The 10,059-nt window shown below is 54.6% G+C and overlaps 1 protein-coding gene across 6 annotated transcripts in view; it reads left to right on the top strand.

Moving 5' to 3' along the window:
* The first annotated feature begins 409 nt into the window (after positions 1–409).
* The window catches only part of Ttc7b (tetratricopeptide repeat domain 7B), a 204,206-nt gene continuing 194,556 nt past the window's right edge, over positions 410–10,059 (top strand). For 3 of the 6 annotated variants that reach the window (XM_051196460.1, XM_051196464.1, XM_051196461.1), the window contains exon 1: positions 412–631. In XM_051196460.1, coding sequence (XP_051052417.1) covers positions 511–631 — 121 coding nt within the window. In that variant the 5' untranslated portion in view covers positions 412–510. Of the gene's footprint in view, positions 632–10,059 lie in introns of all 6 variants that reach the window. The other 3 variants (XM_051196459.1, XM_051196462.1, XM_051196465.1) reach the window with 3 other exon arrangements.

Here is a 10,059-nt window from a genome sequence, read left to right as displayed (position 1 = left end):
CTTCTGGCCGCGCGGGGACCGAGGCTGCCTGGGGCAGGGGGGCGGGCGCCCGAGGAGGGGCGCGGGCCAGCACAGGCACCGTGCGATGGCAGGGCGAGCCGAGGCAGGCCCGCCCTTCACGCGCGCTCACACCGCGCACCCGGGCCTGCGGGGCCCCGGAGCGTCCCCGGGGTGGCTGCCCTGGCTGGACCCCGCGCCGCCCCAGGCTTGCTCCTGAGCGGATCCCGCGCTCGCCCCTCGCGCCCCGCGCTCCTCACTACCCTCCCGGCCTCCGCCCCGGCCCGCTGCGGCTCCGGCCCTGGCCGGCAGGGGCCGCTCCTCGCGGCGCCCGGGGCCCCGCCGCGCCCGCCGCCGCCCGCTCCCCGCCCCTTCCCCGGCCGGCGTTCCCGTTACGCCGCCGAGCCGGGAGCCGGAGCCCGATCCCGCGGCCGCAGCGGGAGGCGGCGCGGGGCCCGGCGGCGGCGGGGCCTGCGGGGCCTGCGGGCGCGCGCCGGGCCGGCCAGGGCGGCCATGGCGACCAGGAAGGCGGGCTCGCGGCTGGAGACGGAGATCGAGCGCTGCCGCACCGAGTGCCAGTGGGAGCGGATCCCCGAGCTGGTCAAGCAGCTGTCGGCCAAGCTCATCGCCAACGGTACGCGCGGGCGCGGCCGGGCTGCGGGGCCGCCGCGGCCTCCCGGGCTAGGCCCGAGGCTCCGGGCGGGAGCAGGGGCGCGGCCGGGCGGCGAGGCGCAGGCCGCGCGGTGTGCGCGGGCCGGGCCCTTGGGGAACGCGGGGTCCTCCGGTCACGCGGCGTGCGGCTGGGCCGGCGGGCGGGCGGGCGGTGGCGGCGCCCCAGAGTCCAGACGTGCAGGGCAGAGGCTGTGCCGAGTCGCTGCTGTCCCCGACCCCAGAGGCCGGAGGCCAGCCCCGGGCTTCCAAGAAGTTGGAGCCGGTGCGTGTTTGTGTGTGTGTGGCGCCCCCCGGACATGCCTGTTGGCATCTGGGGGTCATCAGAGAGTGTGTGGTGTTCTCCGGCGAATCTGATTGTTGTAAACATATGGTATTCTAGGGCCCCAGGAGGGGTGGCGTTGGCAGGTTGGGGTGTGTGTCTTGAGGTCAGGCAGTTGGATGTCAAATCTGCAGACTCTGGGGAGGGCAGGGTGGAGAGTATAAGGGAAACAAAGTCAGGGAGAAGGTTACTGGGCAGACAGGCGAGGAGGTGCTTGAAGACGGAAGGGAAATGGATGTGATTGGATAAGGGGTTGGTGTGTCCAGGAGCCGGGAATCTGAGTTGGGAACCTGGTGACTGGACTTGGCCAACGACCCCGTTTGCTGAATTGGATCTTCCAACCCATCAAACCAAAATTGCAGCCAAAATCACATTCCAGAGCGAGGCTCCACGTGGCCTTATTTGTTTTGGAAGCGAGTATGGTTAATATTTGCCTGTGTTTTAGTACGCGCCAAAACCACAGGCAGGCACTCGGAGCACAGTGGAGGGCAGAGGACTTTGTCCTCAGTCACCTCTGGCTTCCCAAGGCTGTCTGGGCCAGTGTGGGCCAAACGTCTAAATCACAGAGTGAATGAAGGAAGGGATGACACTGCTCGCTGTGACAGGGTGTGTACCTGTTTTCAACAGAGAAGTCACACACCCTCGCTAAGGTTGGTCCCTGCGGTTTTGTGGAAATGGTGCCTGGAGGTGAAAGTTTCCTTTTTAATTGGGGTTCACTTTGTATCCCTCAAACTCACCATATATAGCTTAGGCTAGCCGCTTCAAGGTGTCTAGCCTCCATCCTTGCCCTGCCTCCGAGTTCAGGACGGTGTGTTTTGGAGCTTCCTCCCAGATCTGCCTGTCCATTGTTTAGCCTGTGCAGTGCCCACCTGTGCCAGGCAGGTGCTGGCCAGGCCCCTGCCCTCATGCACTTCCTAACCCTGGGAAGAGCGCTGAGAGCCAAACTGGTCAGTGGGAAGTGCTTTGAAGAGAAGTGACAAGCTTGTGTGCCTGAAAACATTGGGCAGGAGGAGAGAAGGGACTGACTCAAGCTGCTGTGGAGAGGATCAGTGAGATTTCCCATCTTACCTTCACGGCCCTTCCCGGCTCGACTCTCTTTCCAGAACCTGGTTCCTGTGGCCTCAGCTGTGGCTGTGAGTAGGGTGTGTGGTGCGCAGGGTGGTGGTGATAAGCAGAGCACTGTGGCCCATGGCTCTGTGTGTAAAGTATACATGGAGGATAGGTCATTTGGAAAATTCGTGGAGCATAGTTTTGTCCCAGAACCTCACATGGTGAGCAGCAGCCATGAATGGGCAAAGGTCGCCGAGACTTGAAAAGGTCAGAGACTTCTCAGAAACCCAAAAATAAAGCAGAGAAAGGGGCGAAGCAAATCCAGAAGGGCGTATCCTCTGTAGGTGCAGAGAAATATTTGAGGGTGGGTCATCCCCTGACTGACGAGGCCGTGCTGGGCCTGCTGGTGGGATCTCTTCCTGGCTTTGGGAGGTCCAGGCTCTCCTACAGCCCCTGGAGGTTTGCTAGCACAAGGGACACTGCTTAAGTTAAAGCTTTGCTTCTTGAAGTAAGGAAAGCAAATGAATGTCACGCTTGTCATACTAAGGCAGCTCTTTTTGAAGGCAGCTGCAGGCCAACCAGAGCCTGTGGTCCTTGTAGCCTGGGGTCTGATCCTGCTACTCCCTGCCTCTGTGACCCTGGTCAAATCACTGAACTGCCTGTTGCCTTTCTACTGAGTTTCCTTAACAATTCTAGCCTCTTTTAAAATCTGCCTTACCTAGCATGGTGACATAGACCTTTAGTCTAGAGACAGGCAGTTCTCTGGATTCCAGGGCCCTCGTTAGTTTTAAAAGAAGGTCCTTGCAGGACTTAAGATTAAAAACGGGCTGAGGATGAAGTGGAGTAGGAGGAAACTTGCTTAATACATAGGCAGTTCTGGGTTCAGCAGCATAGACACGTGACACCCCTTGAATCTCAGCGCGGGAGAGGCAGAGGCAGGTAGATCTCTTCTGCCTGTCTCTTATGAACTCATCTCTGTGAGCTCCATGACGGTGAAGGCCACATCGTGAGACAGTGCCTCAAAAAACAGCAAATAAAAGAAGCTCTGGGCCTTATCCTTAGTAGTGTATGGGAACTGGGTATGGTGTGGCATATCTATAATCCCAAGCTCTCAGAAAGTGGGTGACAGTACAAGGTCAGCCTTGGCTGTGTAATCAGTTGGCAGCTTGGACTATAGTAGACCCTGTTAGGAAAAGAAGATTGAAGTTTCTGAAGTCGCCTGCCAATTGCCATAGAGCCTGAGGCTGTCATAGCAGCCATTCCTTATTTACTCATTCATTCCACCAATCCTATAAATATCGAGTACCTACTGTGAGCTACAAGGAGGCTGTTCTAGTGCACAGAGACAAAAATGCACCCTGAAACTCACCTTTTGGTGGGGAAGGGCCTGGGAGGCAGATGATGCTGTCATCGCATCATAAGCAGAGTGTGGAAAAATAAAGGGAAGAGGTTAGGGGGGAAGTTGCAGGGACTGCTAATTTTAATTGGTAAATAGGTGGTACATGGCTTAGGAAGCCCTGCTGAGGAGGCCTCATGGGAGGTTAGACCAGAGGAGCTAAAGGAGTGAGTTCTAGAGAGGGGCTTCACCACATGGTCTGGGTGGAAATAGCACATAGACCTTACGGGTTAGGGTTATGGCGCATGAGACAGGAGCCAGGGAGGGTGAGAGCCTCATTGGCTGCTTACACCCAGCAGGGACAGCTCCTTCTGGCAAGGATGGGCTGGCCACTCCCCACTAGCTGTGGACACTGGGAGTCACTGCTCCATCCTGACCCTAGAGATAAATGGGGCTAGACATTTTATCAAGGGATGGGTACATTGGAAAAGGTCAAATGCCAGTAGGAAGGGAACCCAGCAATTTGCCTTCTTCCTCACTCCCCGCTGAATGCATTTCATTCCTTGTTTTAAAAAGCAGCGTTTTGAGGCCGTTTGGTGTTGCCCAAGCTAACGTTGCCTTAAACTCACTTTGTAACTGAGGGTGGCCTTGAACTCATCTCCTGCCCTCACTTCTAACCCTGCTGAGATTACGGGCATTCCTACGTGTCTGGTTTATGCTGTGTTAGGGATGGAACTCGGGGCCTTACGCATGCTAGGCGAAGATTCTCCCAGTATCCAGACTCTTCCGGGAGCTGCCTGAGTGACTTTGAGCCCCATTGGTCAGCTTCTCAGAGCCTGCCTTTCCATTGGTAAGAGAGGCTTCATCCCTCCTGCTCAATGAGCTACATACATCCCCAGTTAGTTCCTCATTCCACGCATCTTAAGAAGAAGAAGGAAGAAGGAAGAAGGAAGAAGAAGAAGAAGAAGATGAAGAAGAAGAAGAAGAAGAAGAAGAAGAAGAAGAAGAAGAAGAAGAAGAAGAAGAAGAAGAAGAAGAAGTCAAAGCCTGGTTGTAGTAGCTGGCTTTGTGCCAGCCTGCTCTAGAAAGAGGATAATCTCTTAAGTGCAGAGCGCTACTGGAGCCTAGGCCCTTGCTACCTGGAGTGTAGTATGAATTCTCAGCCCACCCCACATGTACAAAGCCACCATCCGCATCGCTGCAAGGACAGTGGGTACAGTAAGTGTGGGGCGAGGACAGCAGGAGCCTAGGAGCAAAGGTGGAAAATCAGTTACTCATCAGCCTCTGGTTGGCCCGCTGGGTACCCCACAGAACATCTCCATCCTTCTGACTTCCCAGAGTGTCATCTTCCAGCCTCTTAAGGTTCACTGTGAGTGACGTGCACTCCACCTGGGCTAATATCCAGACTCCCTGGAACTGACTGAGTGACCTGTCACCTCTCTGAGCCCGCCTTTCCATGGGTAGATAGCAGCTATTCCCGTAAGGTGGCCATGAGGATTGACAGCTGTCATGGTGAGCCGGTGTTCCTTGTCCCCAGTGGCATCATGTGGCCCTGTGTGGGGAAACAGAGACAGAGATTTGGAAAGGGTGTGTCCGAGCAGGTGTTTGACCAGGGCTTCATATTTTACTGTGGCAGGGGCTGGCGTTCATGGGTCCCAGACAGTCACTGTGAGGCAGTGGAGCTGCTCTCTCCAGCCAGTTAATCACCTTGGGCAGCTCTGCTCCTCAGCTCACTTGGAGCGGGGAAGTTCTCTCGTAAGGGATCTCAGTCCATCCAATTTGGTGAGACTTCAAGACCCTCTTGGCGGTGGGTTGATCCCTTTTCTGAGCCAAAGTTTGGCTCTAGAATCTATTTGGCCCATGCTGAGAGGTTCTTGTTTGCCTATGGCTGACCCCCTTGCTGTTTGAAGACATAGATGGCATCATGGCTTCCCTGTCTAGACTCCTAGTTTGCAGGCTCTGAGAAGTCAGTCTCCCTGTCTAGACTCCTAGTAAGCAGGCTCTTGAGAAGTCAATGGAGACTTCTCAAGAGAGGCAGTTACTGGTGGCCTGAGGGTTTCTTGGGAAATACCTGAACCTCTGCTGTAATAGTGGCCTTGCTGTTTAGGAATGACGTCTAATGACATTCCTGGGCTACCCCATAAGCTCTGGGAGTCCGACTGCCCCCAGGCCAGCGAGAGCTCCTATGAAAGCTGTGCTTTCTGGTCACATCCTGCTCTTAAACATGGACCCGCTGAGGCCCATGCTCTGTGGTACAGAATACGGCCTTACTTTTGGATTGCTGGCTTTGGTGTGTGTGGTCCTTGCAGTGAGGGCACAAACACTTAGGCAGGGACCGCCCCGTTCTCCCTGTGGCCTCATGCTTGGAGGGACATTGGGACCCTGGGCTGGGAGAGGATTCTTGATTTTCATCTGCTTGGTCCAGCAAGTCCTGGAGCACATCTTCCAGTCACCTTGGAGCAGTGACCTTTCCCCTCATCTCTGGGCTAGTTTGGATTCCTGGCCCCTGGCTTTTGTTCATGCCATTCAGCTCTGGGATCTTCACTGAAGGTCAGAGCCTATACATCTGTTAGGGTCTGGTCCAACTTCCTTCTGGTTGCACCTTCCTTCACAGAAAAGGTAGCCAGAACAGTCTGGACCATGTGAGACCTCAGACATCATTTCAGATGTCATTTTCCAAAAGGTGCTGTTGGGGAACCTCTCTTGGGGGGGATGGGGCGGGCCTCACTTATGGGAGCAGCTGAATTTTCCCCTAAGGTTTCCTCTGAAGGAAGGGCTCATATGCTTAGGAAAACAAAGACACTGAAATCCAGTCAAGTTGAAGCTACAGAGGAGGAGCCCAGAGAAGGAGCTGTCCTCTGTAAAGCCCCTGGGCAAGCTGGCAGGAGAGGCAAGCAGCGTGGGCTGGAACCCCAGCCCTGGAGTTCAACTGCTGAGTCCCCTGTGTGAGAGGGCCTTGCGAAACTCTGAGCTAGAGGCCTGGCACACCCAAAGTCCTTCTGAAGCCAGGAGCTTTCTAAATGAAGGCTATTTCAGAATACGGTATACATCCTGAACCTTGCACTGAAGTGTATGATGAGTCGTTGCAAAGGGACAGAGACACTGAGAACAGGTGTCAGTTCACCTTGGGTTTGGTTACTCAAATGAATAACAGTAAAAACCAACTTTGGGAGGCCAAAGAGATAGCTAAGGGGGTAGAATGCCTTCTTATGGGCATGTGGGCCGGAGTTCCAACCCCTAGAACCCATGCAAAGAAGCTGGAGAGGGCAGCAAGCAACAGTTACCTCAGTCCTGGGAGCAGGGACAGGGGATCCCAGGTTTTGCTGGCCAGCCAATCTAGCCCAAAGGGGGGGGGGCTCTGTGTAGTGAGAACCTCTATGAAGAGCGATTAAGGAATATATACCAGTCAACCTCTGACCTCCAGATGCTCATGCATGGGTGAGGGCATCCACATGGATAAGCACACCCGCATACATGCACAGACATGTGAGTGCACGCTCACATACATCTATATACATGCACACACATGAGCATGCACACAAACACACACATACAAATAACATTTTAAAAAAAATTTTTTTTAAGGAGTTCTTGATTTTAGAAATTACTGCTACTGTATTGTGACCTGTAGTAGGAGTGTCAAACTCGTAAGGTAGCTGTAAGGACAACCTACAATTCCTAATAGTGCTTGGCTCAGTTCTTGGTCAGAGGAAATGTACCATGGGCTGCCATCTTTTGCTGCTGTTGACAGTGTCACCCTCTCCATTCCCTGTCCAGAGCTTTCTCTTCCCCATACCTCCTCTCCTCTTTCTTCCCGGAGTGGCTGACTTTTAGAGGGCTCAGGGCCATTGTTTCTCCGGCCTCGGATTGTGGATGGTTTGGGTTCACAGCTCACTGGTGGAGTATTGTGTGGACTTGGCCCAACAGTAGACTTAGGAGCCCAGTTCTCCAAGCAGATAGAGCAGGCCTCGGGAAGTAAGGTTGAGGGTCTCTTGCCTAGGAAGCAAGGGGTTCCCTCTACACACATGCACACATTCACACATGTGCGCACACACGGGCACACGCACACACGGGCACACACATGCACACACAGGCACACACACACAGGCACATGCACACACGGGCACACACACACACAGGCACATGCACACACGGGCACACACATGCACACACGGGCACACACACACACACACGGTCACATGCACACACGGGCACACACACACATGGGCACACACACGCACACTCAGGCACACACGGGCACATGCACACACAGGCACGCACATACACAGGCACGTGCACACACATGCACACATGGGCACACACACGGGCACACGCACACACGGGCACACACATGCACACACACGCACACACGGGCACACCCACACGGGCACACGCGCACACACACCACACAGGCGCACGCACACATGCACACACACATGCACCCACGGTCTCACACACACACATGGGCACACACACACGCACACACAGGCACACACGGGCACATGCACACACAGGCAGGCGCACACACAGGCACGCGCACACACACGCACACACGGGCACATACACATGCACACACGCACACATGGGCACGCACACACGGGCACACGCGTACACGGGCACACGCGTACACGGGCACACGCGTACACGGGCACACGCGTACACGGGCACACACACATGCACACACACGCACACATGGGCACGCACACACGGGCACACGCGCACACGGGCACACGCGCACATGCACACGTGTACGCTGGGATTCTTGGGTACCACTTTTCACTTCCTTTCCACCCTTGTTTTGTCCCCAGCCATTTCTTATGCCGAGCACTTTATTGTGTTTAGGCCCTGGTTTGTGATGCCAACTTCATGCCTATGATTGGTTCTGAGGTTTCACCATCCAATAAATGAATGCATGGCAGTGATTGGCTGAGGCATATGCATGTGACAGTCAGTGAAACAGTAGGAGGTATTTACTTGATGAAGGGTCTTCTGGGAAAGACTTCCTCTTGCTGAAGAACCCCTGTATGTGCTTATAAGGGAAGTATCTGGGAAAAATCTGTTCATGCCTTTGAAGCCCAGAGCTGCAGCTGTCTTGAACCCATTATGGTTGCTGGCCCCTGCGAGAGGCTGACCCATGGAGGGTGGTGGCGTAGAGAGACAAGAAGAATGTGGCTGCTGAGGTACCCAAGGCTTCTGCCTGGAGACCTCTTCTCTGGGCTGCCTGATGTGTGAGATAATAGGTTTCTCCATTGAGACTGCATTGAGTCAGGTGTGTGCTCATTACTACTGAAGGCATTTCTACCTCCTCAGCCCTGGGGCTGCCTGGCCAGCTTGGTGTGGGCACTTGGAATAGCCTTTGCTCTCCATTCCTATTGGCCTCACAGGGCAAGATTTCTGTCTGGGTGACCTCATGCTTGGCATTTGGTGGACTTTTGCAGGCAGCTGATGTGTGTGAAAGCTGCTGTTCCCATTGAGAAGCCTAGGAAGAAGGCCTCAAACCACCGCCTCAAACACAGGACGGGCTGTTCAGGCTAAACAGTGTCATGCAAAATATAAAGGACAGCCACAGAAACCTAGTACTGGGGCGGTACCCCTTGCCACCAGAGGGCTTGTCTGTCCCTTCTTATCGGGTGTGGCAGAGGTAAAGGTGCCAGCACCATGCAGAGCCGTCAGAGGCCTGCCTGTCGGTTTGTTCACATGCCTGTCCCCACCCACCAGGGGCCTCGTTTGATCCTCTATAGCTGGTTTCCTGAATTGCAGCTGTTAGAGCAGTATCAGTAGGAAAGAGACTATACAACATTCCTTAGGCCTCTCCTCTGTGTCAGATGCTGGGTGTGAACTTGAACATGAATTCTTGGTAATTGTCCTAGCAGCCAAGTGAGGCCAGGGGTCATAATACTTCTCATTCAGGGGAGGAGTTGACTACGGCCCAGAGCAGCTCGCTGAGATGGAGTCTAGCTCTCCAGTGATGAGTTTCATTATTCTAGCATTCATGTTTTTCTGACCTGGTTGTCTTAAAGACTCACTGGGACAGCTGTCCAGGTTACCAAGCCCCACTCCTGGAGAGCCTATGTATGCAGCAAGTCTGGGGAGGGGTCTGCATTCTTGCAAGCCCCCAGGTGGCACCAAGGGTACTGAGCCTTGTCATGGCTCAGAAGCAGTGGAGAAAAGAACTCTGGACAGGGTAGGTTTTCAGACATGTCCTGGGGAGTCTGCCAGGTGGCGACCTTCTTGGCTAAGGCAGGGGCTTAAACTGCAATTTTTGGCAGAATCTTTGTGACTCGAACTGGCAGCTGTGAGGCCTTGCTTTGAGTCATAGTAATTACTGATCACCTGTGTGCAGACACAGCACCAGGTGGCCGAGGGACATCAGAAAATTAGGATGAGTGGGTCACCGCAAACAACTTTGACAGTTAAAGGACTCAGACTCCGGGCCCTGGCTGAGTTTCTGCTTCAGGTGGTGCTGCTGGGGTCAGGGGGCGGGACCCTGTTTTTGCTTTTCAACGATTTATTTGTTTTAGTATGTGTGTGGGTGTTTTGCTTGCATGTATGTATGTGCACCACATGTGTGCCTGGAGTCTGCAAAGGTGAGAAGGGGGCTTCGGGTCCCCTGGGACCTGAGTTAGGGACCATTGTGAGCAACCACATGGGCGCTGAGGATAGAACTCGGGCTGAGCCAACTTTC

The sequence above is a fragment of the Phodopus roborovskii genome, unplaced genomic scaffold (genome assembly GCF_943737965.1).
Source record: "Phodopus roborovskii unplaced genomic scaffold, PHOROB, whole genome shotgun sequence".
Lineage (NCBI taxonomy): Eukaryota > Metazoa > Chordata > Mammalia > Rodentia > Cricetidae > Phodopus > Phodopus roborovskii.
Note: the sequence above shows the minus strand (reverse complement) of the source record. Positions and strands in the feature narration are given on the sequence as shown.